Source organism: Sarcophilus harrisii, chromosome 6 (genome assembly GCF_902635505.1).
Source record: "Sarcophilus harrisii chromosome 6, mSarHar1.11, whole genome shotgun sequence".
Taxonomy (NCBI): Eukaryota; Metazoa; Chordata; class Mammalia; order Dasyuromorphia; family Dasyuridae; genus Sarcophilus; species Sarcophilus harrisii.
The window spans coordinates 182420176-182446949 of NC_045431.1; the positions used below are offsets into that span (position 1 = coordinate 182420176).

The window sequence follows — 26774 nt, forward strand, 5'->3', positions numbered from 1 at the left end:
TTAGTTTTAAAGATTTTTGGCTAATGAATTTAATTTATTTCTATATATTTCTCATTACCTTCCGGTTATCTGGATCAAAATTTCCATCTTCATCCGATTTCTTTGACACTAGAATAGAAAAAAAGTTCCATTTTAAAATAGAATGTATATACCATTCCCGGTATCAGCATTTCTGCTCTATGATCCAAATTTTTTAAAAAAATTTTTTCTTGAAGCTTTTTATTTTCAAAACATATGCAAGGTAATTTTTCAACATTGACCTTTGCAAAACCTTGTTCCAATTCCCTCCCCCCCCTTTCCCTGACCTTATCCCCTAGATGGCAAGTAATCCAATATATAAACATGGTAAAAAATAATATCTAAGATTTAAAAAAAAAACAGATAATGACCTATCAATGCATTTTTTAAAGTAGCTCAAACCTAAGGCACCAACAATTCTTTCCTGAAAATGTCTTTTTTTATTATAGCTTTTTATTGACAAAACATATACATGGGTAATTTTTCAACATTGACTCTGCAAAAACTTCTGTTCCAACTTTTCCCCTCCTTCTCTCTACTCCCTCCCCTAGATAGCAGGTAGTCCCATACATGTTAAATATATTAAAATATATGTACACATATTTGTACAGTTGTCTTGCTACACAAGAAAAATTGAATTTAGAAAAAAGGTAAAAATAACTTGGGGAGAAAAACAAAAATGCAAGCAAACAATAATAGAAAGAGTGGAAATGCTATGTTGTGGTCCACATTCATTTCCCAGTATTCTTTTGCTGGGTGTAGCTGATTCTGTTCATTATTGATCAATTGGAACTGATGTGGATCCTCTCATTGTTGAAGATGGCCACTTCCATCAGAATTGCTCCTTATATAGGATTATTGTTGAAGTGTATAATAATATGATCCAATTTTTATAAAGGTGGGGAAGACAAGAGATTTCAATGGCATAATTGATAGTCCACAGAATCCAAGCCAGGCCAGAGGGGAAGAAAATGGCTTCAGTGGAATAACCTGCATATGGAGATCCTGCTTGTCTATGTCTATGCTTATGAGTGTATGTGACCTGTCCTACAGATTCATTAATGGTCTCAAATAAAGTGTTCTCTCATTATAATGACTTAATCACATAGTCTTAGGATTTTGACATAGCTCATTAACATTTTGAAGGATATATGTGATGGTTTTAAAGTATGCTTTTAAAAAAAAATGACAAATTATCAAAAATGACATTAAAAAATCCATAAATATTAGACCCAGTTATTCACAGAATCATGAAACATAAGATTTGGAGGCTATCTAGTTCAATTCATACCTGAACCCTAACATGAATTCTATGTAGAGCCCCCAAGAGAAGACCCTGTTCAAAGACTTCTAGTCATGGGAAACTTATGACTACTGAGGCCAATTATTCTGCTTTTAAACAGTTTTAATTTTTAGGAATTAAAAAAAAAACCCTGAAAGATACATCCATGTAACTTCTACCCACAGGGGCCAAGAAAAACAAGTTCAATCTTTCTTTCATATGGTATTCATCCTAATATTTTAAGGTAGCACTCATGTCTCTAGTCCACTTGGCCCCAGACTACCTTTCCCCATGTTAAACATTTTTAGTTTTTTCATCTAATTTTTAGTTTTAGTTTTTCATTTTTTAAATTTAGTTTCATACATTATATGACACTGTCTCCAGCTGCTCTCTTCTGGATACATTCCAAAGGTAAAGCACCTTTGTTTTAAAACAACTTAATTTTAACGTATAACTATAAAAAAGAAAAGAAAGTAATGGCACGGAAAATGGCATTTTTAACTTCTACATAAAATACTGAACACAAAAAACAAATATCAACAAGGAATGAAACTATATTAAATAGAATTAGGTCTTCAAGAACGCATTTCCTAATTCTATTACAAATTTTGCATTATATTGAGTATATGAATATAAATATGTGTATAAAAGAGTCAGAATATAGGATGACAGGGATCACCTTCAAGCTCCAAGTCCTATGATGTCCTATCACACTGAAAAGCACTGAATGTTGGCCTAACAACAATGGACAATGTGAGCTGGGTTTCCACTTTTTTCCCCTCTTAGTTGCATTTCATGGCAAATAATAGAGAAGCTGAGAAATGGAATAAAGAGGATTTAGGCTTGTCCATGAGAGAGGTGCTCCTTTTATTTCCTGTTTTATTAGCCTTTAGTTTTCTATCATCATTGCTTAATGATGCTAAAATTACAAATAAAAATTGCCTCCTCTGAAGTGTGACTTGAATTTCCCAGTGTTAATCTGAGCACATAAATACCTATTACCTTTATCCTTTCTCACATTTATAGATCATTATCTCAGTGAATCAATTGATTTGATTGTTGTTATTATTGAGTTGTTTTGGTCATGTTCGACTCTTGATGAGTCCATTTGGAACTTTCTTGGCAAAGATAATACTGGTGTGACTTATCATTTATTCCTCCAGCTCCTTTTACTGATGAGGAAATTGAGAAAATAAGGTTAAGTGACTTGCCCAAGGTGATAAAGCTAGTAAGTGTCTGAAGCCAAATTTGAACTCAGGAAGATGAGTCTTCCTAAATCCAAACCTAGTGCTCCATAGTGACACCTATCTGCACTTCATTTGATTAAATTCCCTCATTTTAATCCTCAAGCTCTGGATAGAAATGATCTTATAGAACTGACTATACTGTAGAATACTATACCATGACCTAAGACTTGTTAGTGTGAGGGAGAAACATAGTCTTCAATATTTCCTGGGACATTATCTTCCGTACTTTGCTAAGGATAAGAATAAAAGTGGGTCAGATAATATTGGCCAGGAGGCTGAACTTTGACAGGAGAAAGCCCCCAATTGAATCCCGAGAAGTTAAGTTTTGTATTCATCAAAATTTCATTAGTTTTCAAAGAAAAAATTATTTTCTACTTTAAAGAAAACATACCCAACTTTCTTTGTGTAAGTTAAAAAGATCCTTAAGGAATCAGAAGTAAAATTCTGCTTTGTTATGAACAGTGAATAATATCATTTTTAAGAAAAAAAAGTATTTGTGTAAATATGTATGCTCAAACTCATCGACACACAGATAATAAGGGGACCCATTGCATTGGCTTCTATTGCACAGCCACTACTCCAGTTTCCTCAGGGATAACAATGTACAAAGGCCAGAGAGCTGAGACTTTTCATTGTATTAATAAATCACAAGGATTTATAGTTGGAAAGACAGGCTACCCAAACTTCCAATAGTATAGAGTGCCATTAGACAAAATTCTAAGTTGTGGGATGTGGAAGGAAAAAAAGACAAATATGACCTTTTGTTGTTTTCTTTGTGTTTTTCTGGATTTATGATCATATCTATGTGTGTATGAGAGGAGGTATCCTGGTGCATAAACTCCCTTCAGCAATTCAGATCAGTAACTCATCTATTATTTAGGCTTAGAAGAGTGTCCTGAGGAACTGAGACGTTCTGTCACCCAGCCATGTAACATGACTTCCCAGTCTGCCTTCTGTTTATTCTACTAGGCTGTCTTTCATTTTGGTTGCATTAACATGATTCTAGTATGCAGAGTGGCAGAGATTATGGTACCACTGTATTTTACCATGATCAGTTATTATCAGGAATAGAATATCCAATTCGAGAAACTACAAATTAAGAAATACTAACATTGATTACTGGAATGTGTCTAAAGGATTGTGTGTAGACTGAAGGCCATGTCAATCAAGGATTTTTTTTAAATCGGGGATATCTAGAAAATAGGACAGGGTGGGGAAAGAAGATCTGAAATTTAATTATTTATCTAATTAGTTTTATTTATAAATACTATATATTATAAATTATATATTATTTAATAAATTACATTTTATAGAGCATATTTCATATTATAAATATAAATATAAATTATCTTTATAAATTTGTAAAATATATTTAAAGATAAAAAAATCTTACATTTCAGAGATCCACAAGATTCTCTGGACCACTGCTCTATACTATTACATATGAAATTACATGTGCATAAAATGGTTGTTGCTTACAACTGTTGTTGTTTTTGATGTGTGTGTATTTAGTATGAAAGAGGGCTTACTTTTTTCTTTTTCCACAATATCCCTGAGCCTAGGTCTGGGTAAAGGCTGTCTGCTACAGTAATGTTTTTTTGTGAATAAGAGTTTTATTTCACTTTTATTAAAAATAGAAGGATAAACTATAGCCCAGTAGTAAAAAGTCAGAGGCCACACCTAAGAAAATAACCCTCAAAATACAAATGTTATAGGTTGGTATATGTGCTAGTGACAGGATCACAAACTAACACAAGGTGAAACATAGGAAGAAATTATGGCCATCTAGTCCATCAGACCACCTAGCATCCAAGAAGTAAAATAGGCAAGCCTGGTCTAAGATGGTCACACAAGAATCGGAGGACCTGAGTGGCCAATTGATATGTGCTATAATTCCATTTTAAATCACTCAACATAATGACTCTGCCAGTATCTAGTATTTCTAGATAACCCTTTCCCCTTGATTTGAATGAGCTACAGCTATGGACAGCTCTTTGCCACTGCAAGGGATAGAACTAAGTGGTAGATTAGGAATCTTAGAAGTTTTTGGCTTTAATTAAGGAAGAGTTTTTCTTATAATACATTTCTATAATTGTCATATTGTACAAGGAAAATCAGACCAAAGAGGGGGGGAATCATTAGGAAAACAAGCAAAGAAAAAGTGCTTCACATTAAGTATCCACGGCTCTGGATGTGGATGACATTTTTAATGTCTAGTTGATTGGAATTGTTTTGAATCACCACATTGCTGAGAAGAGCCGAGTCTATCACAGTTCATCATCACATAATCTCGTTTTTACTGTATACAAAGTTTTTGAGGAGTTTCTTAACAATTAGAGCTAGCTAAAATAATGGATCAAAAGATCCTGGGTCTACAGCTGGACTTCAGAGTTCCTGTCGTACAATCACCTCATCTCATAGATAGTGCGAGGGCTCAGGGCAGAAGTTAAGTGATTCTATTGGAGAAGAAAGTGACCAGCTACTCCAGTATCTTTGCCAAGAAAATGCCAAATGGGGTTGTGAAGAGTCAGACAATGTATAACCTCATTTCCTGTTATTCATTCCATGAACTGACCATGCTCATTCACATTTAAGTGTCTTTACTTTCATTATTTCCTGCCTAAAATATCTTTCTCTTTTCCCTTCTCCATCCACATTCTACTAACCTTTTTCCATCCACTTTCTTCCATGAAGATTTTCTTCCCTAACTAGTCAGTCTCTTATTGATTATTCCCTCTTCTGAACTATTCCTCTTAAAGTTGATGCCCACTGACTGCTAGTTGTTGCCTCTGCTCAAACACAGCTTTCTCCCTTATCATATTCCTTAGAGTGGCAAGGAGCTGTCCACAGCTGTAGCTCATTCAAATCAAGGGGAAAGAATTATCTAGAAATACTGGATACTGACAGCATCACTGTAATGAATGATTTGTTATCTTTCTTTTCTTTTTTTGCTGAGGCAATTGGGGTTAAGTGACTTGGCCAGGGTCACACAGGTAGGAAGTGTTAAGTTTATTTTGAGTGATTTAAAATGAAACTATAGTATATATCAATTGGATCCTTAATTCCTTGGATTCTTGCCTGACCATCTTAGACCAAGCTTGCCTGTTTTACCTCTTGGATGTTAGATGGCCTTGTGGACTAGATGACCATTAATGTTGTTCCTATGTTTCATCACTTAAGTCTATGATCCTGACTCTGGCACAAGTACCAACCTATGACATTTGTATCTTGAGGGTTATTTACTTGTATGAGGCCTCTGACTTTTTACTACTGGGCTATTGTTTATTCTCCTTCTTTTAATAACAAAATGAAACAAAACTGTTATTCATTTTTGACCTTTCACTACCACAACTATTACTGTGGCAGATAATCTCTACCCAGACCCAAGCTTAGAGATATTGAGATAGAGAAAAGTAAGCCCCCTTTCATACTAAACACACAACAACAATAATTGTAAGCAACAACCATTTTATGCAATTTCATATTTAATAATACAGAGCAGTGGTTCTCCACGTAGTGGTCTAGAGAAGCCTGGGCATCTCTGAAACCCTTTCAGAAGATCTACAAATTCAAAATTACTTTTTATTTCTAATATAGTAAATATCTATAAATATAATCCACAGAAACAAAAACTGGACTGAACCTCAATAATTTTTGATAATAGATATTGAGAACAAAAGTTTGAGCACCACTGATATAGAGGGCAAAACAGTGATAACATTGACTTTTTTTGGCATTATGGGGAATGCCAGGTTTATATGGAACACAAAAAAGTGTTGGGATGAAGGTTCTAAGAAACAATATCAATATTGACTAGATTTTCCCTTTGAATCTTAATCAGTTAGAGGTTTTTGTTTGTTTTTTTTAGTACAAAACTGCTTATTATATTTCATAATCACTGTAAGAAAAGAAGCTCAATTTCTTCTTTTGGGGCCTCTGAAAGGAGCCAGACTGTCCTTTTATTTCCTCTCATGCTCCCAGACTCTATAGATCAATATCGAAGGCATCTATCAATTAATTTGAAATTTTTAAGTGTTCATGCCAAAATAAGATTGAAAAAATACTTCATGAGAATTTTAAATTTCAAGTTATGTCAAGTCATTGATCACATCACATGCCTGAATTCTCATTACTTTTCTCAGCTGCTCTATTCTTTGCCATGAAATCCAACTGAGAGGGAAAAACCTGGAGCCCCAGTTCATATTGTCTATTCATTGCTGTCAGTTCAATATTTAATGTTTTCCAGTAAGACATCATAGGGCTTGGAGCTTGGAAGAGATCCTAGTCTTCCTATATTCTGACTCCTTTATTTTTAGAGAAGAGCAAACTGAAATTCATTGAGGGAAAGTGATTTGCCTCAGGTCATAAAAATAATTAGTGGAATCAGTATTCAAATTCAAGCTCTTAGATTCTAAATCCAAATCTTATAGTGCATTATTCTTTTGTGTCACTAAGAACTAGTGTTCCTGTTGTGACAACAATATGGCCATTCTTTTAAAGTGGTGACTCACTGGGATTCCTGAGGACAACAATTTCTAAGCTTCAGACAGCATGGCACCTTGTGATGAAGAGCATGGCAACAGCCATGGGGATAGAGATGTTTTACACAGCAGGAGATGATCCTAAGGTTAAGTCTAACTTTTTTTTAATTAATTTTTTAAATGCACTAAAAATACCTTTTGTGACAAGAAAATAGAACATACAGGACAATTTGCATGTCTGGGAGAAAAAAAAAACATTTCCAGGCAAAAGTTTTGTAGAACATCCAACTTAGTACACTTCTCACACAGAATCTGGGGTTTTGTAACTCAAAAGCTGTCCTAGTTTCGATTTTCTCAGTGCTGCTCTAACATGCCTAGTCAATTTTTAAAAGAAAATAAATATTCTTCCAATTTGATTTCTTCAACAAAAGCACTGCCAAGGGCTATTAGCCATTCTCTCAGTGAGTAGAATTGTCATTTGTCTTCCTTCTGAGTGTAAAGTTTCCTCCAGGAACTTTTCTAATTGCCCCCTTAAGTAAATGGAGAGTTAAAAATGAAGCTAAAAACGAACATCCAAAAACATGTAACTCATTTTTTCTGAGATCCACTGACATAACTGGTTTTGACACAAGTGCTGAGCTATAATCTCCAAGGTCAGCTATCTTCTTTCTATGTATCTATATTTTGATTGATACACACATATAACACACATGTAGACATACATATGTAGACATGTATGTTGTATATATGTAGGAATGTAAATTTCTATATGTGTGTATATACATGTGTATATATACATACACATACACACAGACATTTGTTAAGGTCAATTAAGTCAGACCATTTCAAGGCAATCATCATCAGCTTGCTGCCTTCCTAGCCACCATGAACTCTCATAACCCAGAAGGGAAAAAGAAACTCTTGGGTGTGGTATCATTCATAGATTAGTAGCTGCCCTCACTTGAAAATAAGATGGTGGACTAGGTTAAACATCTCCTGGCACCATCATATTCTAGTCATGCTGTGAAAAGACCAATGGACTAAGAGTCAAAGCACTTGAGTCTAAGCCTTGGCTCTCTATGTCTTACTTTCCCCATCTGTAAAATGGGTACGGTAATAGTTGTTTTATAGGGTTTTGGAGAACATCACTTTGTAAGATCTTAAGTACTACAATATATAAATACATATTTCTAGCCTATTTTTAGCTTTTATTAGAAGTTAATATAAAGTGGTTTTTCTCTAAACAGTGTAAGGATATTTTTCTGGAACGATTTTGTACCTTTTGATGTCCAGGTTTTATGTAAAAGTCTGCATTTTCCTTAGAGTAAGTGCCTGAGAAACTAGCTCAAGAGAGCTGGCTTTTCTTAACTTCTGGGTCCCTGGGAAGGAGGAGGTAACTGGTGGGAGTCTGTTTGTATGGTTATATCTATGTGTGATAAAGGGAAATAGAAAATGAATGGATTGGTCCCAGTTGGTTATGGTTGGGGAATGGGAAAATCATAGCTAATAATGAGAACTAGCACATATGTTTTGCTAAGTTTGAGACCCAAAGTAAAATCAGTTGCCCCAAGTTTTTCCTTATTAGAGGTCTTCAAATTAAAGGTTGGGTGACTACTTGTTGGACACTTTGCAGAGGCAATCTTTATTCAGGTACAGGTCAGACTAGAAGGCTTTTGGATCCCTTACAAGTGACAGTCTGAGGCTTTATGGCAATATGTTAGATATCCAACTTAACTCATGCCCTAACTAATTTTTGTCAATAATATGTACAATAGCACAAAAGAATTTGAATACTCTGTTGGCATTTAAAAATAAATTCAAAAATAGTCTGTCAACTAATACACAGATAAAAAATGAGAATATTTAGAATTTTCATCCTTCAAATTCCACCCCTCCACCAAAAAAAAATCAAGAATATTCATTTAAGGTTTTACTGTTTCAAATCTCTTAGATTACTACTTTACAGATGAGTAACTTACCATCCACATGAGGACATCCACTTAGTGTGGTGTAGAGACAAAATACCATAATTGGAGTTGGGGAACTTGCATTTGAATCTGCTCTGACACTCCCTGGTTGACCTTGGACAAGCTATTCAAATAAAGGAATTGGACTAAACAGTTTCTAAGATGCCTTCCTGTTTTAATTCCTGTGATCCCATGAAAATATTATTAATACTTTTTATAGCAGGACTGAATATTTTGAGACTCTTCTCTCAGAGTATCTGATGAAGCTCATGACTCAGTATTCTATGCAGGATCTTGGGGTTAAAAGGAACCTCAAAGACCATCTATTCCAATTCATTCTAAAATGGGAATATATTCATCCTAGGAAGCCTCTTGGGAAGATGTTCATTAATTTGTTGCTCTATCTCTTCAGGTCTCAGTTTCCCCATCTTGAAAATGAAGGAGATGTACTAAATTATCCTTTCAACCTGCCATTCTATCTACCTTGCTTTAAAGCCTCTGCTTCAGCTCTAACATGTAGTGATTCTATGATTCATTGATTGAAAGAAATCTGGAAGAAGCCACTGTCTTCAAATTCACACAATTAGAAAAAAATATTTTCTTGCCTGAGAAGAGGAAACAAAACCTAAACAGGGAGTTTGTGCAGTTGGGAGAGAATTGATGCTCATTTGTAACCAAATAATTTATTTCAGCCTCGTGACAAGAAATAAATTAAGTGAGCTAAATCTCTTCCCCTCCCTTCCCATTTCCTTCCCTCTTAGAATGAAGTTAAATCACATTATCTATAAAGTCAGTCAATATCTATTTCTCGGCACTAATTAGATTTCTTTTAGTGGCCTTAAAATGTCTTTCTCCTTTCAAGGTACAGGAAAAGGGAATAAATCTGTGATTTTATTAGTATTTGTAACTCCCAGGTGAAAAAACTCCTTCTTATCAATGCAGGTTGGCACCTTCTCTTCAAGTTATAATCTTGTAGAATTTCTCAAAAAAATGCTTAGAAAATCATAAATTAATATTATCTATGTTATATTATTCTTTCAATTATTTTGTTAAACATGTTCCAATTATATTTTTATCTGGTTCAGGCTTTACTGGGGAGTTTTGGGGTTGTGAATCTGACACCTTCTATCTAAAATATTGTGAGGCTAAGTGACTTGTCCAGGTCCCTGTAACAAGCCTTTTAAAATGAAGCATATGTCACAGTTTCTGATTAAGTTTTTCTTAGATTGTGTATCTTACTTGTCTGGAAATCTAAATGTACCTCCACATATGCACAATGAGAACTTGAGATCATTAATGTTCAGAGATTTTTTGGAGTAACTAGTCATATGCTGACTTACTTTTGCTTTAGTTTCTGAAAACATGACTCCTGGTAGTGACTTTAAATAATTCATGTTTAGATTGTTTTATGCCTCAGAATCACAGGATTTAAAGCTAAGTAAGGCATCATTTTAGAGAACATTCCATCCATTTTCTACATATGGTGCCCAGAGAAAGAAAGGGATTTGCCCAAAGGTAAAATTTTTTAAGAGACAGAGCCATGACTTCAATCTAGTACTCTTGCCATGAAAACTTAGTTGCCTCTGTTGAGTTGAAATGATCACTCATCAGGAAAAAAGATTTGCTTCAGCTGTAAATTGGAATATAGAAGACATGCAGAAAATAGCAGTATCAACAATGAAAACCTGAAAGAAGAGGAAAGCAGACTCTACCATTTTGTTTGTAGATGGGGGGTTTCCTATAGATGTTATCTTTTACTCCAGAGTCTGAGGAGGAGGAAAGAAAAGAAAGGAAAGAACAACAGAGTGAGCAAGCAGTTGTGACAATTTCCACTGTGATATTTCTTAAAACAAAACAAAACAAAACAAAACAGCTTCATTCCTCTCACAGTTAGGAATCATAATGGCCTCTTGCCCATTGAGTACTTTTTTTTAAAAAGGAGAGAGAACCTTACATAGAGAAAATTAAATAGGACATCTATTGCTGAGTCAAGTCACATCTATATCATTGAATGTTCCCAGTTTTAAGGTAGAAATAATGGCAGCTATAAATTTAGACATATTAAATACTTTTCTCAAAAAACATAAATTTGATGCTGTAATCCAGTTGGCACCCACATTTCTGCTCCTAGGTATCTGTAATTATAATTCCTTTATGTTTTACAACTTATAAACCATTTTCCATACAAAGAGATAGTTCAAATATTATTATCCCTATTGTTCATATGGGGAAACTAAGGATAAGGAGTGAAGTCACATGGTTAACAAGAAATGGATCTGGGGTTTGGATTCAGATCTTTTCAGTTCTCTATTATATATATATATATATATATATATATATATATATATGTGTGTGTGTGTGTGTGTGTGTATATATATATACACACATATATATATAAAACTGCCTTATTAACTATCATGGAAAATAAATCACACTTTAGGATTATTATAGAGCTTTAAAATACATGGTTATTTAGACAATTGTGAACACGTTATGTCCCCACTTATTTGATCCTAGAGCACACTGGCATGGCAGAGCAAGAGGAGGCAATAGTAGACATGGTGGCCCTTGGTCATTTTGGTACCTTGTTGGAGGACATGGAAAGAACACTCTGCCACCATTAAGAAGATGAGGGCTCCAGGAAAAAAGGGAAGTGTCAGATAGTACCATGATATTCCTGCTGAAGGGCAGCTTATGTGGTGATTAGACCAGATATGAGAGGGAAATCCTCCTGGGGGAAAAGGTCCATCAGTCTAGTGAGTAATTCAAGAGAAGAAGGAAGCCAACTGGGGTTTCCCAGTAATGGCAGAATCTGAGGGAAGCCAAGGATAAAATATAAGTGGCCAGTCAAGAAAATTGTCCTAGTATGAGGAGACTCTTGGTCTTAGAGGTATTGGTGAAATGACGGTTTTTCTTTTTAATTAATTGAAAACTTGCCTTTGATAGGTGCAGTGTTTACTGCCCCTTCTTATGGTCCATTTCTATGTGTCCACGGACTGACATGTATACCATATTCTTGCCTTGTATGGCTCTGCTTTGCTCACAAGATACCACAGGAATTCCTTCTCCCCCAACCTCTTTCCCCTTCCCCTCAGGAGGTTAGCAGCAGGAAAAGTTATCCAAAGCAAAAGAAGTTTTAGTTTTCATTCTGCCATTCACACAGGAAACTCAACCCCCCCAAACACCCAACAATGAGATAGGCGATAACAAACAGACTAAAGGGATAGGGCAGTAAGAGATCAAAGCACAGCCCTGAATGCCTACCTGGTACATGGAAATGTCTAGGAGCCTGCTGATAGGTAGAAGGTGAAGGTTTGCTGTCTGAATACATGGATAAACTGGGAGTGCTCCGGCCACTTTCACTGCCTCCAAAGGGAAGAGCAAAGAAAGCAGATAAAAGGAGAAAAAAATGGAAAAGCAGAGTATTTCAAGCACAGAAAGCTTACTTACAACAGGCCTGATCTCCTGTCCATGGTGCTGGCCAAACTCTGTAAATTTAGCATTGTCCAAAGTTTGAGACCAGGCCCAATTGACTTGCTAATCCAACATTTCAATCAAATTTGGACACAAGACACCCAAGAACTATGTCCTATAACTATGTATTCAGGTTAAGATATGGCCTCATGGGCAAATGGCAAAGCAGTAGGATGGTGACTACTAATATTGCTAGATGGTTTAGCAGGGAAGCTTAGCAGCTAGACCTGATTGTCTCATTGGGACTTTCGCTCATTTAGCAGATATCCCTGTAAGTTTTGCTCTCAGTGTACATTTCCCAGATCTAGTAAATCTCTTTTGTGGATTTCTTAGATTCAATAAAAACCATTTTAACTCTCTTTTCTGTTCTATTTCATTAAACACAGCAGGTTGACACTTCAATTAGGGAATCCACAAGAGAATAGCTTCAGAATTTATAATGGCAATCAAGACCACCAATTTAAATGTCATTTTGTGAAATCTGAGATCAACTGAAGACCTCAATGGCAAGGATTTCCTACATTCCCTAAATTTTATTTGGTGTAGTGAAGAGAAAACATCTTCCAACTCTACTTTATTTTCCCCATTTTCTTTTTAATGCCAGTAAAGTTGGATTACCAAGTCAAAAATTAATAATGCCATAGCCAATTGGGCAAAAAAGTTCCCAAATAATGTGCCAAATGAATGGATTTATCAGATGTTAATTTGTTTATTTAGCTAAATAGGAATAAAGTCTAATTTGTTTGTCATTCGATTATACTTAAAGAAACCCTCTATGGCATTATAGCACAGCTTGGCAAATTAAAAGTACAGCTCTTATTTGGAAAGGGAATTGGGGAGAAAGGAAGGAAAAGAGGGACTGAAAAAACATCAAATTGGATTGTAGCAATTCAAAGCAACTGGAAGCTCCACATGACACTGTTATCCCACAAGCCTCTGAGAGAACCATTTTAGTGAGGATGGAATGTAGAACTGATGACAAGTTAATGGTGAAGCTTTTTGCAAGGATGGGACTCAGGCTACAGCATGAATTAACAGCCCCATGGGAGTGCACTGCCAGCTGATGGGAGGGGTGACAGGGACCCTTGATTTAATGATGACCATGCCCACAGAAAGAGGTGCAAAAACACAGTTGGAAAGGGTGGTAGGTGGCTGACTGAGCCTCTTCTGCCTGGGAGAGAGTGGGACTGACCATTTTACTGATTATGTATGTGAGGTTTCTCAGGAACTCCATCACTCATTTCCATCTCTTGAAATGATTTCCACTTCCAAGACGAACATACCTGAACTCTCAGAACCAATCTTTTCAAATCCCTGAATATTCCTAGCAGTAGTGCTCTAGTCAGCCCTCTTGAGAAAAAAGAACAAAATTGGAAGGGTATCACACCACAGAAAGTTTTTTTGGTTTTTGTTTGTTTGTTTGTTTTGTTTTTAGACTAGGCCTGTGATTTTATTGCAATAGGGATTTTCTGTTGAAGAAATTCTCTTTGTCAATGAGGACTGTTACCCACTTTGCAACTTAGTCTTGGAGTTGCTTGGGGACATAGTGAGGTTAACTAATTCATTCAAGTGTCACATAGCAGGTGTATGTCACATAGAGGGGAAGTCTTCCTGATTTCAAGACTAGATCTCTATCTATCATACTAGCTCATAGAGTCCTCAACTGAAATTCTCTGGTCCCTCCTATCTGCTTTACAAATCTTATTTCCTGCCAAACATCTGTACCATATCTAGAGAAAACTGAGTCAAGTTTTATATGAATTTTTTCTATGTTTTGGTCTATCACAAAGAACAAGGTAAAAAGGAAGGAAATAAAGATTTTTATATAATGACAACAGAAATATTTTTACTGAAATCAGAGTAAGAGGAAAAAGTTCAATGACAATATCAATGCTAAGTCTAAAAACAGACCCATGTTCTTAGCAAGACTTACTATGACAAAGAAGCCATGGATTCAATTCTTTTATATACCTTAATCATACATCATTCATTAATCATTATCCCTCAGGGATTTTTAACTTGTGAAATTCCTGCAATTCATGTAAATAAGCGGCCGTCCTTTTCTTTTCCTGTTATCCACTGATTTTCAGTTCACCTTCAAAATTCTTCTCCATGACCAGTAGAATAAAAGTTCCTTCAGTGTAGGGACTATCTTATTTTTATATAGATACTTATTGATTGATTGTTTGACTTCAGAATCTGGATCAAAGTTTCTCTATATTCTGCCCCCTGCTATTGGTTCTTTAATTTCTTTACATCTCACAGATTCTTCTACTATCTTGCCCTGTTTCACTCATTAATCAAGGATCACTCATCATACTTCACCATCTTTTGGAATGGTACCAGTTCTGAAATTCTACCCTTTTACCACAGACTCCTATTCATCCGTCTTCATTTTTATTCATGCTAAATCTATTCTTTAATTTTGCCAGAATATCCAGTTTGGACATCACTTTTTCTTGAATCTATATAACCAAAACTACTTTCACTTGCTGAGATAAGGATCCCAGGATGACTACTTAAATGTTTTTTTTTAGTTATTCCCTTAAAACTTCTCATCCTCCTGAGTTTCCACCATTCCTAACTTGAACATCCATGTCTCTAGCTAACCTCCACCACAATTCCTCATTCCTACCACAGGACTGCTGACAGAATGGATTAAATCATGAAATTTCATTGCCTTCAACATCTACCAATTTTTGTTACATAAACTTAGCTAAATCCTCAGTGGATTATCCTTGTACCCTATTCCCATCAACTATTTATATCATTTTTCACAGCATATTGCAAAGCTCATCTTTTTTTTTTTTCATTCCTTACCAACAAACCCAATTCCAGATCACAAAAGGAGAGTCAAAATGGTATGATGAGAAAGGGAAATTAATTTAGACTTCAAGGGCTTCAGTTTGAATACCAATTTTCTGACTTAACTATCTGTGTGGTAAGCCTCTTAACTTTTATGAGCCTCATTTTCTTTATCACAATGGTGGACTAGATGACCTCTTTTCGAGCTCTAAATACTATGAACTCTGCAGATACCTCTGCTTGTACTTCATGGAGAATATTGAAGTCATTAGTGAACACAGACTGAAAAATTGCAGAAGAGATAGAAATAAGGACAAGAGAGAAGATAGAAACAAAAGAGTAGCGTCATTCTATAAGAGTCCGAATGCTAGAGCTCCCTAGTGGCAATGAATATTAATGGAAACAAGAGATTGAGTTAGTTATACTGAGGGCAAGGGATAGCTCAAATAATAGCTAGGATGGCTGCTAGAGTGGAGAGGAGAGACAGCAGAAATATATAACTCTTTGCTTTTTTCTAACTCCTTCTATTCTCTCTAAGGAGAATGATCTTTGGAATGGGAATGGCAGGATAAAAATGATTCCTAGGAAGTTATAACTAAAACTAACTGAGTAGCTAGCTAGCCTCTATGAGGTCCTCAAATCAGGCCTCCAAACACCAAAAAAACCCCAAAAAAACAAAAAAACCAAGTGGTAGATGTCTTATTACTGAGTTTCTCTCAATTTTTTTTAATCAAGGAAAATGAAAAATATTCTACATGAACAAATATAGGTCATATATATATTCCTCAAACTATAGGATAGTGAGGTTGATTTTCATTGTTAGCAAAATTCTAAAACATTATTGAAACATCAAGAAATATTGTAGATATTTAAAAATTTACTAAAAGTTGTATCAGCTCATCAAGAATAGATTATACTAAAAAGTCTTACTTCTTTTGTAGGGCTGTTGGCCTATTAGATCTAAGTATTTTTAGGGCATAAATTACATATCTTTCCTACCTGATTTAAAAGGATGAAACTAAGAAAAATGAGTACAAGTTGTAGAGAGGTGGATTTAGGTTTAATAAAGAAAAACTTGTAACAATGAAAGCAACCAAAAGTGGAGTGGGCTGCCTTGGAACATAGTGGGTTTCCTTTCATTGGAAATCTTTGAGGAAAGCTGGATGATCACTTATTAGGTATGTTTTAGAGGTTATTCTTGGTGTGTATATGCATGAAGTATTTGTTGGGCTAGATGGTCACTGAAGTCCCCACCAAGTTGGACACACAATGATTCCATAGTATTCCTAGGATCACATAGTAATGAAATATTAATTCTGGGATTCTGCCCTTAGATCATTAGTCTCAGCTGTCTTGCTAATTATACTACATAGCTTCTGCACAATGATAAAAGTAGAACAGGAAAAGAGTGCCTTAGAGTTTACAAAGTCTCTGTGAACTAGGTAGTACAAGCCCTATTAGCGCCATATTTAGATAAAGTAATACAGACTTAGAGAGGTATAGGATTTTTTAGAGTTAGAACTTAAAATTTGGCCAAAACTTGGTTTTTTGACTTCATATCCATTGTTCTCACTATTTCCTTTTGCAAAAGATTTGCCTTTTCCCATCTGTAAAAGCCCAGAAAGTTTTTCAAGTTATATTTTGGAACTTTTTGAAGAGGTCACAGAGTCAGGGAAAATTGGGAGGAAGTATGTTTAGTACTAGACTACAAGTCAGAAGATCTGGGATTTGGTCGCCACTGCTATTTTAAATGCCAGACCTTGGCCAAATCATGCCATTTCTCTGGGACTCAATTTTCTTATCTATCAAATTGGGAGAAGCTTTTTCTTATTTAACTCTTGAGGATCTTGCTAAGAGCAAACAATTTTGTAGATGGCTTCTGTGTATTTCATTTAGTCTTTAGTGATAATTCTGTTTTTACTCATCAATCACTTTCCAGCAAACAACCTCTTCAGCATGAGACTTTTCCACTAAAAAGCAAAACACTTAAGCAACAACATTTAATGTGATGACTAATCCATTGTGAGCAGTCTCCCTGACTCTCTACAGTTTTTATTTATGTAGTATGTTGAGGTAGAAAACTTGTTTGACTTATCATAAACATGGAGTTGGGTAGTATAAGTATTATAGACCCAATATTTACATAGGAAAGAGAGGGGAGTGATTGATTCAGGGTCCCAATTGGAATTGGGACTTTAACCCAAATTTTCTGACCAGTGTTTTTTCCCATTATATCATAGCTGTCCACCCACCTTAAAAATATCTTAGCACTGACAGGGCTATTATTTCCCTTTGAATGTGACCTATTTAGAAAGGTAATAATGGAGAGCTACTGAGTAAGAAGAGTTTCTATTAGAAGCCTTTTATTCATAAATAAAGACAAAATTCCTAGGCAACTCTCACACTGTGAGAAAGTGTTGGAGCAGGCCACATAAAACTTTGTAAACTCAAGACATTAAAACTGAAAGGAAAATGTAGACACCATCTAATTCAACCCCCTTACTGTACAGATAAGGAAACTGAAGCCCAGAAAGGTAAATTATAATAACTATAATTATACTTTTATATAGTGTTTTAAGGTGCACAAAGTGCTTTATTCACAATCCTGTGAAACAGGTACTAATATCACCATTTTACACGTGAAGATACAGTCACTGAGTGACTTACCCAGAGTCACAAAGCTAGTAAATATCAGGTACAACTGGGACTGACTTTAAGTCCTATGCTATAAAAAGGTGATTAGTTTCATTGATTTCTTCAAAATATAGAATTCAGTCTACTAGTTAGAAGATACAGGGAGCCAGATTGCTGCTCCAAAGAAAAAAATGATTAATAGCTGTTTACCAAACAACCATTGTCTAATAATGAGTTTTTCTCAGAATATCCCTCTAATGGGAAGTGTTTCAGTAATAGTGTTAGAGAGAATGTTGGTTGAAGAGGGGAGCCATATTGATTAAACAAGATAACTAACCTTTGAAATTACTATTCACTTTTGAGATTCAATGACTTCATGTGGCTGTGAGCAAGAACCTACTGCAAGACAGAATTTTTTAAAAGTCATTTTAAAGAGACATTTTTAGCTAAATATTCCTTCCTCAGGGCTGAAATGTGTGTAACTTGGCCCCAAGCCTTCTCAGCAGGCGTCTCTGGCATTAACACTGGATCTAGAAAAGCCAGAAGAGATATGTAGTGCTTAGAACCTAAACGTCAAGAAATTATCCTTGAAGAGACTTTAGTTAGCTGGACATTAAGGAAAAGGAAGGGTTGGTACTTTTTTTATATTAGGAGCAGCTAGCACCTTTGGGACAGTGTGGTTAATTTTGTAGTTAGGGTTGTAGGGAAGACTCTGGGGCTCGGGGAAAGGGTTGAATTTTCTTTATCTCATTCTTGATTTTGTGCATCGTATGTCTATTTTCCTCTGATATGCTATTCATCTGCCTCTTCCTTTCCTGAGAAATAACGAGTATTGTGGCTATGTTTGGAAATGAGCTCTCCATGAATATCAAAAATGGTATTTTGGTGTGGCTGTACCTATGGTGATCAGGCCATTTAGACAGGCAAAGGTATATTTTTGGCATCGTGATTGTTCTGAGACTCTACTCTCCCACTACCAATCCCCATCACTCCACAGGAAATGGTTGGCTGGAGGCACCAGCTTTCACAACTAATATTTGCATTGCAAGTTATGAAAATCAACTGATTCAAATTTAGAACATCTACTTCATGTCACCAAAACACAGAGATCATTGGAATGGTCTGGGATGGGATGGGGAGGCGGGGAGGGAGCTGGAACAGCTTACTCTATTGCATTCCAACCTCCAGGAATGTTAACCACACACTCCAGGGATGTTAAGGGAACACGTATTAAGCTGTTAAGTTAGCCAGAGGGAACCTTTTGTGTAACCGACTGTTGGTCAAACATCAACGGCAAATTGTGATGGCTGCATGGGGGAGTGGTAGGTAGCATGGCATATTTGTCAAGTACAGTACAATTAAGTCAAGAGGGCCTGCTGGGCTAATCAACCACAAGTCAAGAGCACTCATCTCCTGCAGCCCAACATGCAAAGCTTTCACGAGTAAGACCTTGGAGAGCAACAAATGCCACGGATGACAAGGGGATGGTATCACGCGATAGTACCCTAGATGTACCAGCAGTAGAGTGACATGCCACATGAGCTTCTCAAGGGCAGGACCTGGTCTTACTGCTCTTTGTCCTTCTATATTGCCATGCAGAAGGCCCTGGGGAAAGTCAAGATTCATTCAGCCTTTCAGAGAGAGTATCAAGAACTCATGAAACATTTTTCTTGATTTCTTGAAATTTACATGAAGAATGGGGGAAAACCTCCGGATTTATGGACTTAAAGTCAGGAATACCTGGGTTCAAATGGTCTCTGAGACATTTACTGGTTGTATAATCCCCATTAAATCTCAATTTTCTCATCCAAAACAGTATTTCTTTCACAACTGTGCAGATCACATGAGGCAAGGAGATGTCATGCCTTTTGCAAATCCTAAAGTACTGGAAAACCCTTAGAGGTTCATTTGATCCAAATGTCCCATTTGACAGATTAGCAACCTGAGGCTTACTGAGGTAGAAACTTGCTTAAAGTCACAAAGTTAACAAGTAGCTGGCCTAGAAGAAGAACCTGCACTCTCTGACCCCAAAGCTGGAGCACATAAGTATCACGGATTCAAGCTGATTATTCCTCTACTCAATTTTCTGTCTGCTTCCTTTAGATGCAGGGATCCTTCCACCTTGACCTTTATTAATTCCTGTGACTCCTGTCCAAGAATCCTGTCCAAGAAGTTCTGAAGGACTAAGGACTGTCTCATTTTTATATCCCCAGAGTCCAGAATGGTATCGACCACATACTGGGTACTTAATTAATGCTAAAATAAAATGAAATGATGGTGAATTAGAATTTTGCTATGCTGGTCTTTGGGCAACAGATCCATCCCTGTCTAGGTACAAAGTCTTTCCAGGTTGGTAGGGACTTGTGCTGATAGGGGCAACAGCCCCTCTGGGGTGACTGGGGTATGTTCAATAATTGATAACATTTATTAAGTGCCCCCTGTATGCTAGGTGCTGTGCTAAGCACTAGAGATACAAACACAAATAAAATCAAAGACCTCAAAGAGGTTATACTCCAAAGGGGCATGTGTATGTATGTATATAAGAAGAACCTGAAAAACAGGGGGTGAGAGGAAAGACAATAATGGGTGTGGGGGCATGATGGAGTCCCAGGGAAGTCCCAAAGCAGTGTAGCTGGGAGGAGATGAGGAGAAAAACCACACAGAGCCATTTCCTAAAATAAAAGCCCCACAGTTCCTGGCTTTGCCTTCCAGTCATTGGTCCCAATTAGATGAGCCGGGATACAAGTCAGGTATGTGAGGAGGTGATCTGGGCAAGTTTTGACTTTGAAAAATCCAGGCTTCTCTTCTGAGAATTCCTTCAGGGATACCTGCCCACTCTTCTATGAATAGGTGATGTGAATGTTTTAGGTATAAATAATAGAGCCATAGCCAATGATTAAAAGTAAAAAAAAAAAAAAAAAAAGCTACAGAATAGACAATGCATATCAGAACCTCTGCTGCTGCTTTTCTGTCCAGTTGATGCTATTTTCAGCAAAACCAAGAAGCCCCTCTCCCTAAGAGAAAATGTATGGTAATTATGCATTTGGAAATCAATCAATCAATAAGCAATTATTATACATCTATTATGTGCCGAATGCTATATTAGATTTTTGGGAAACAAAGGTCAAAAGCCCTCAAGTAGATTATATTCAATCAGGGGAGATAGTATGTACATATATATGCATATGTGTATGTATATAAATATATGTGTATATTGGATTTAACATATTTTAACATATATAACATATATTGGATTGCTTGCCATCTAGGGGAGGGGGTGGAGGGAAGAATGGGAAAATCTGAAACAAGGCTATGCAAGGGTCAATGTTGAAAAATTATCCGTGTATGTGTTTTGAGAATAAAAAACTTTAAAATAAATAAATAAATATATGTGTGTATGTATGCCTACGTGTATGTGTGTGTATACACACACACATATATACATAAACAAAATTAATACAAGAGGATTTTGAAGAAGAGGTCACTAGCATCTGGCAAGTAGAACTGAAGTCAGCAGAGAGACTATGGCAGGGATTACAATTTGTTTGCCATCTTTTGGATGCTTTCCTGGGATGCTTCCATCTAATTATGATTGTGAAAACTAAAATGATCTGAGAAAGGGCCAACTGCCTCTGAGCACTTCCACTTGAGATCACAGGTAGAAAAGATATTTAGAGAAGGAAAGGGAAATGGAGATGATATATAATTGATCATCTGACCACATTAGCATTTCCATCCTGGGTCAGCTATTAGGGAAGATATTTAGAAGAGCTGGCCAGAGGGAACAGAGCTGGTGTGGGTTCCCATACCTGTTGGCAAACAGACAACATGTTTGGAGACCAGACAGGTAGAGTTCTTATGAGTGTAGTTTAGGGACATTTGTTTTATTTAGATGTTGAGGTAGGGAGAAGAGAAATTAAAAGGCTGGAATTTTAAGAATATGAAACTAAACATGTTGAATCACTGGTCTTTAAATTTACATGTAAGCTTTCTGATCCGATTCCCCCTGCAAACATTTTGAATTTTTCTTTTGAAATATTTTTTAAAAATCCTGTCTATCTGTATTTGTGTCTGTGTCAGTCCATATCTATGTGATATAGTTGGTAATTATAAAAATATTATTGAAGCGTAATAAAAATATTTCTTCTCTTTTTGTTTTAGGTTTCCTAGACTTGTTTCTTAATGTTCAGTAATTAGAAGCAGAGGGGAAAATAAAAACAAAAACATATCTCAGATGAAGATGTGGATATGTCAGGGAACAAGAAGTTAGAGCCCTTTTATGTGGGGATCTCGGTGTGGTCCCCCAGGAAGGGCATTAGGAGAGCTGTAGCATTCAAGTCAAAAGTTCATTCATTCATTTACCCATCCATCCATCTGTATATCCATCCATTCATCAATCTATTTATTTATTTTTACCATTCAGTATAAAAAATTTTGAGTTCCAAATTTTCTTCCCCCCTCCAGCCTTTTCCCTACCAATTGAGAAAAGAAGCAATACGGTGTCTATTTATTGGTTTGCTTCTTGAATTGGGATTTTTGTACATGATTGAGGACAGATGAGGATAGAACATGGACACAGAGACCTGATGAAAATATATTCCTATATTCACCCTCTAAAATAATGTCTGTGACAGATTGGTAGGATCCTGACTTTTGAGGGAAGGATATAATGAAACATCCAAGTGGGGAAACATCAGTTATGACTTTACTTAGGAAAAGTGTAAAATTCAAAACAGACTTTAGGTAAGTATTAAGTTTTTATACAATAATATTTAAATATATGCTTAATTTCCTGGAACATGATTCTGCTCTGCATGGAAGAGAGGGAGGCAAAGAGAATGGAGGATCAGGTGGCAAGGGGAAGAATACACTAGAAAGTTGTGTTCTTCCCAAGGGGTTTCTTATTTTGGAATTTGAAAATGGAAAATTTAAATGTCCCAAGCAGTTAACTAGATCATCACCATGTTATCTAATGCTGAGTGTACTTCACTCAGAAGTCCAAGCTTAAAACACTTCTTAATTTGTTCCTGTGTGCCTGTCACCCTCTAAGAGGCACTTTTCCTTGTCCTTCCTTAGCTTTGCAAAGTAACTTTAACTTCCTTTGTAATGACACTGAGTACTCACACTGACTTACATGGCACACCAAGGAACACTTTATGAGAGTTGAGACACACTGTATATTGAGGGAAGCCATGCGTGGCACACACACGTGAAACCAAAACACATCTGGATATGTCTACAGTCACCACAGCTTGGCTGGCATTCCATGATCTTACCTTTGAAGTAAGGGATGTAATGATGTCTGAACATAGATGTAGGGCTTGGGTGTTGGGGCAGGGAGATGCAGCTACTGGTACCAAGACTCAGAGTACCAGCTGAGGGGGGCAACAGAGAGTAAGCGAAAATAAACTATGGAGGTCACTTACTTATAAGCCAAAAAAATATTCCTAGGAATCAGCATATCCAGGAGAACTTTCCATTTCTCTCTCAGTGCTATGCAGTCCTTTTGGGGGACCTGAAAGGATGCTTTTACAAAGGCAAGCCTTATTGTTGCTTCTGAAACACTGCCCCTTTGGACACCAAAATGGTGCTATAATTAGATAAATGTGAATTATTTTTCAATGGTGTTTGAGTTGAGTCATCCATATTTTTCTCCCCTTATGAAGTTTCCCCTCATCCCCGTATGCAATGGGAGAGATTTTCTGTAGTCAGTGGAACAGAGCAAAGCTAACTGGCTGCCTCAGGACTGGACCCAACATCCTGGACTCATTGGCCCGTGTTCCACCCAAGTAAGCTGGGTACTCACAGGCTCAGCTTGCTTGGTATACACCTGGCATGGCATGGCATACCAGTTCTTTGTACACAAAAGATGCCCAATAGCAATAAATGTCTCAACATGTGTTTATTGAATGCCATCATGCACAAAGCCCCATGCAAGGAATAAGGGAAATAATGGTCTAGTGGAAAGAGCTCTGAACTTGTGTCAAAGGCTCCAGGGTCAAATTTCCATACTACTCTTTTCTATCTATGTGGTCTTGGCCAAGTCACTTAACATCTTTGTGCCTCATGTTCCTTATCTGCAAAATGACAGGTTTAAACTAAATAAATGATCTCTAAAATTTTTTTTCCAGTTTCAAATTCTATGATTCTTTTTTTGTGCAAATCTCTAAAGAAGAAGTTGAAAAGGAAGTCATCTTGAAATGATGATAATTGGGAAGCAGATGAGAAAAGAAAATCTTCCCAAAATGCAATATTGAATGGCACATGGTAGCCAGACACAGTAGCTTTAAATAATAGTTCAGTGAGGAAAATGGCCTTTTTTTCTGCTCTAAAAGAAAGGACAATAATCATCATGGGACTATTGAGTGGAATAAAGTGGGTCTGTAGCATGTGTCATGTGCTCATGATTGTTTTTTCTTGGCTCATTATAGTCCTTCATTTCTGTAATCATTTTGTTGTAATATTTTGCTCTGTGGACTTTCTTAATATTAGAGATACTTCCCCCTACTGATCCAACTACCATTTATTATGGCATCTCCTGTGCTACTATATGTAACACACTGTGCTTTGCCATGGCGAAACAAAAAATTTAAAACCACGCAGTAATTTGTCTTAAGGAACTTTGCTTCCCCCTATAGGGATGTAATACATACATGGATGTGTACAATGAAAGGGAGGGAGTGAAGGAGGCAAAAGAAGGAACAAAGAAAGTTTTCTAGGAATATTCAAGGAAGGAGAAAATATTTGTTGCCTGGAAAAGCAAGGAAAGAATTCAAGGCCCAGATATGAACCATGAAGAAAAATATAAACTCAGAAAGGCGAGATGGGGAGGAATTCTATTCTCAGGTGACAGTTTGTTGGAATGCATAGAGCTGAGTTTGTCTGTGGAGTGTAAGGGGAAAAGTCTATTTTGGTGGGAAAAGGAAAATTCATGAAATGGAGTAATAATGTGAACTGAGACTATGAAACTGGTTTGGAACCACCTAATACAGGGCTTGACATTATAAGAAAAGAAATTCGTATTTTATCTTAGAAACAGTATGATCTTAAATGGGGAACAACATATTTATAACCTTAGGAAGATTATTATGGCAACTTTGGGAAGGATAGACTAGGGAAAGAAGAGCTTAGGATTCAGAAAATCAATTAGAAAATTATTAAAGCAGTTCAGATAAGAAGTGATGAAGGTGTAATTGAAACTAGATAGTGTGTCATCTTGAATCTATAGATGAGGAAACTGAGGCTTGAAAGAGTTAAGTGAGTTGACCATGGACATTTACTTGAGAAATTCTAGGGTTTGAACCTAAGTCTCCTGGCCCTAAGTTTATCCCCTTTTTTCCATTATGCCACTTTTCCCCTCAGGATATATAAAAAAATGATGCAAATGATAATAATAATCCAACAATTCCACATATTTCTTTTTGAGTTTGCTACATATACATCTCAGTCCATTGAGGAATTCAGTTTACTCCCTTCTAAAAGTCTGTGGTCAAACCAACCTAGATTATTTTCTGTTTCCTGAAAACATCTTCTATTTTCCATTTTCCATGCATTTGCATATTCTGTTCCTTATGTCTAAGCTATCCTCCATCTTTCTCTTCCAGCCTGATGAATTCTTAACAACCTTTTAAATCCCAGATTGAATGCTGTTACTTTGAAGAAAGTTTTGTCTGCTTCTCTGCCATTCCCACCTTTTCCCCTGCCCCTATAAAGTTACATCTACTCAGACTTTGTATATATGATATTATGCTTTTGTCTGTTTGGATGTCTCATTCCCTTCTTAGATTATAAGCTCCTTATGGACAAAACCATGTCATAGCTAATTTTTTTTTAATTTTCCCAAGGGCCTACCACAGTGTTTTGCACATAGTAAGCACTTAATTGATGTCTGATGTATTTATAAAGGATGGCATTGGCTGAAGAAGTTCAAGTTAATGAGATTCGTGTATCCCCAGATCCCACAATAGCAAGAGCATCTCTTATAATGTGATTGTATGAGGGGTGAAAATAGTGAGGGTCATTTACCTGGTCTGCTGTAATGCTGAGGGGAGCGGGAGGTTGGAGTATAACGCCCATAGCTGACAGATCCTGTGGAGCTTGGACTGGAGGTCCTGTATTGCTTGTATGATCGATCGTCTTGGTCACCCTGGGAGAAAATGGCACGGGAGGGGATAGTGGGAAGGGAAAACAATCTCATAAATCCAGAAAATCAAAAAAATTCCCTCAAACTTTAAATTATGATTAAAGTCCTTCTTGCCATTCTGATGAGGAAATGTCTAAAGAGATCAATTTGGAAGTCTGAATAAGAGGAGCCATCTCTGATTTGGAATGGGGCCAGCCCTTAGATTTGCCCTTTCCAATGACCTCTGAATGCCTGTCAATTTAAGCAAAAGCTGAGACTCTTCAATGGCTTTTTCTTCCCTTATATTATTGAGGACAAGACTCCAAGGGATCTGAAGAATCTCCCCTCCTCTAAAAGGGGGTGGCAAAGAACTTAACACTGGACACATTTAGCACAAATTTTCCCCTCCCTTCAGATTCAGCCCAACCAACTAGAAATGCCTTTTGTGATGGTCCCAGTGTATTCTATGTGCTCCAAAGGGATGTTCAGAGATAAAAATAGATAGTGCTGAGGCTCAAGGGATTTATGTATCTCATGATTAGGAATCTATGCTACAATTTTTGTTTAAAATTGGGATGGGCAATTGTTTTGAGCAGCTGATGGAACTGGGACAGAAACAGGCAGCGTGAGATGGCATGATACCAATGTCACGTAAATAGACCAGGTTCTCCTGGCCCAGCCACCCTTTCTACAGCAAAGCACGTGCAGGGACCAGGCTGTACATAACATACAAAAATACACAGA

The 26774-nt window shown here is 36.6% G+C and overlaps 1 protein-coding gene across 2 annotated transcripts in view; it reads right to left on the bottom strand.

The window, feature by feature from the left end:
* The window catches only part of ABLIM2 (actin binding LIM protein family member 2), a 225631-nt gene that overhangs the window by 43930 nt on the left and 154927 nt on the right, over positions 1 to 26774 (bottom strand). For both annotated transcript variants that reach the window (XM_031942739.1, XM_031942738.1), the window contains exons 11-15: positions 25934 to 26054; positions 23185 to 23283; positions 12260 to 12361; positions 10708 to 10761; positions 59 to 108 (exon numbers count right to left, since the gene is read on the bottom strand). In XM_031942739.1, the coding sequence (XP_031798599.1) occupies positions 59 to 108; positions 10708 to 10761; positions 12260 to 12361; positions 23185 to 23283; positions 25934 to 26054 (426 nt within the window). The remainder of the gene's footprint in view (positions 1 to 58; positions 109 to 10707; positions 10762 to 12259; positions 12362 to 23184; positions 23284 to 25933; positions 26055 to 26774) is intronic.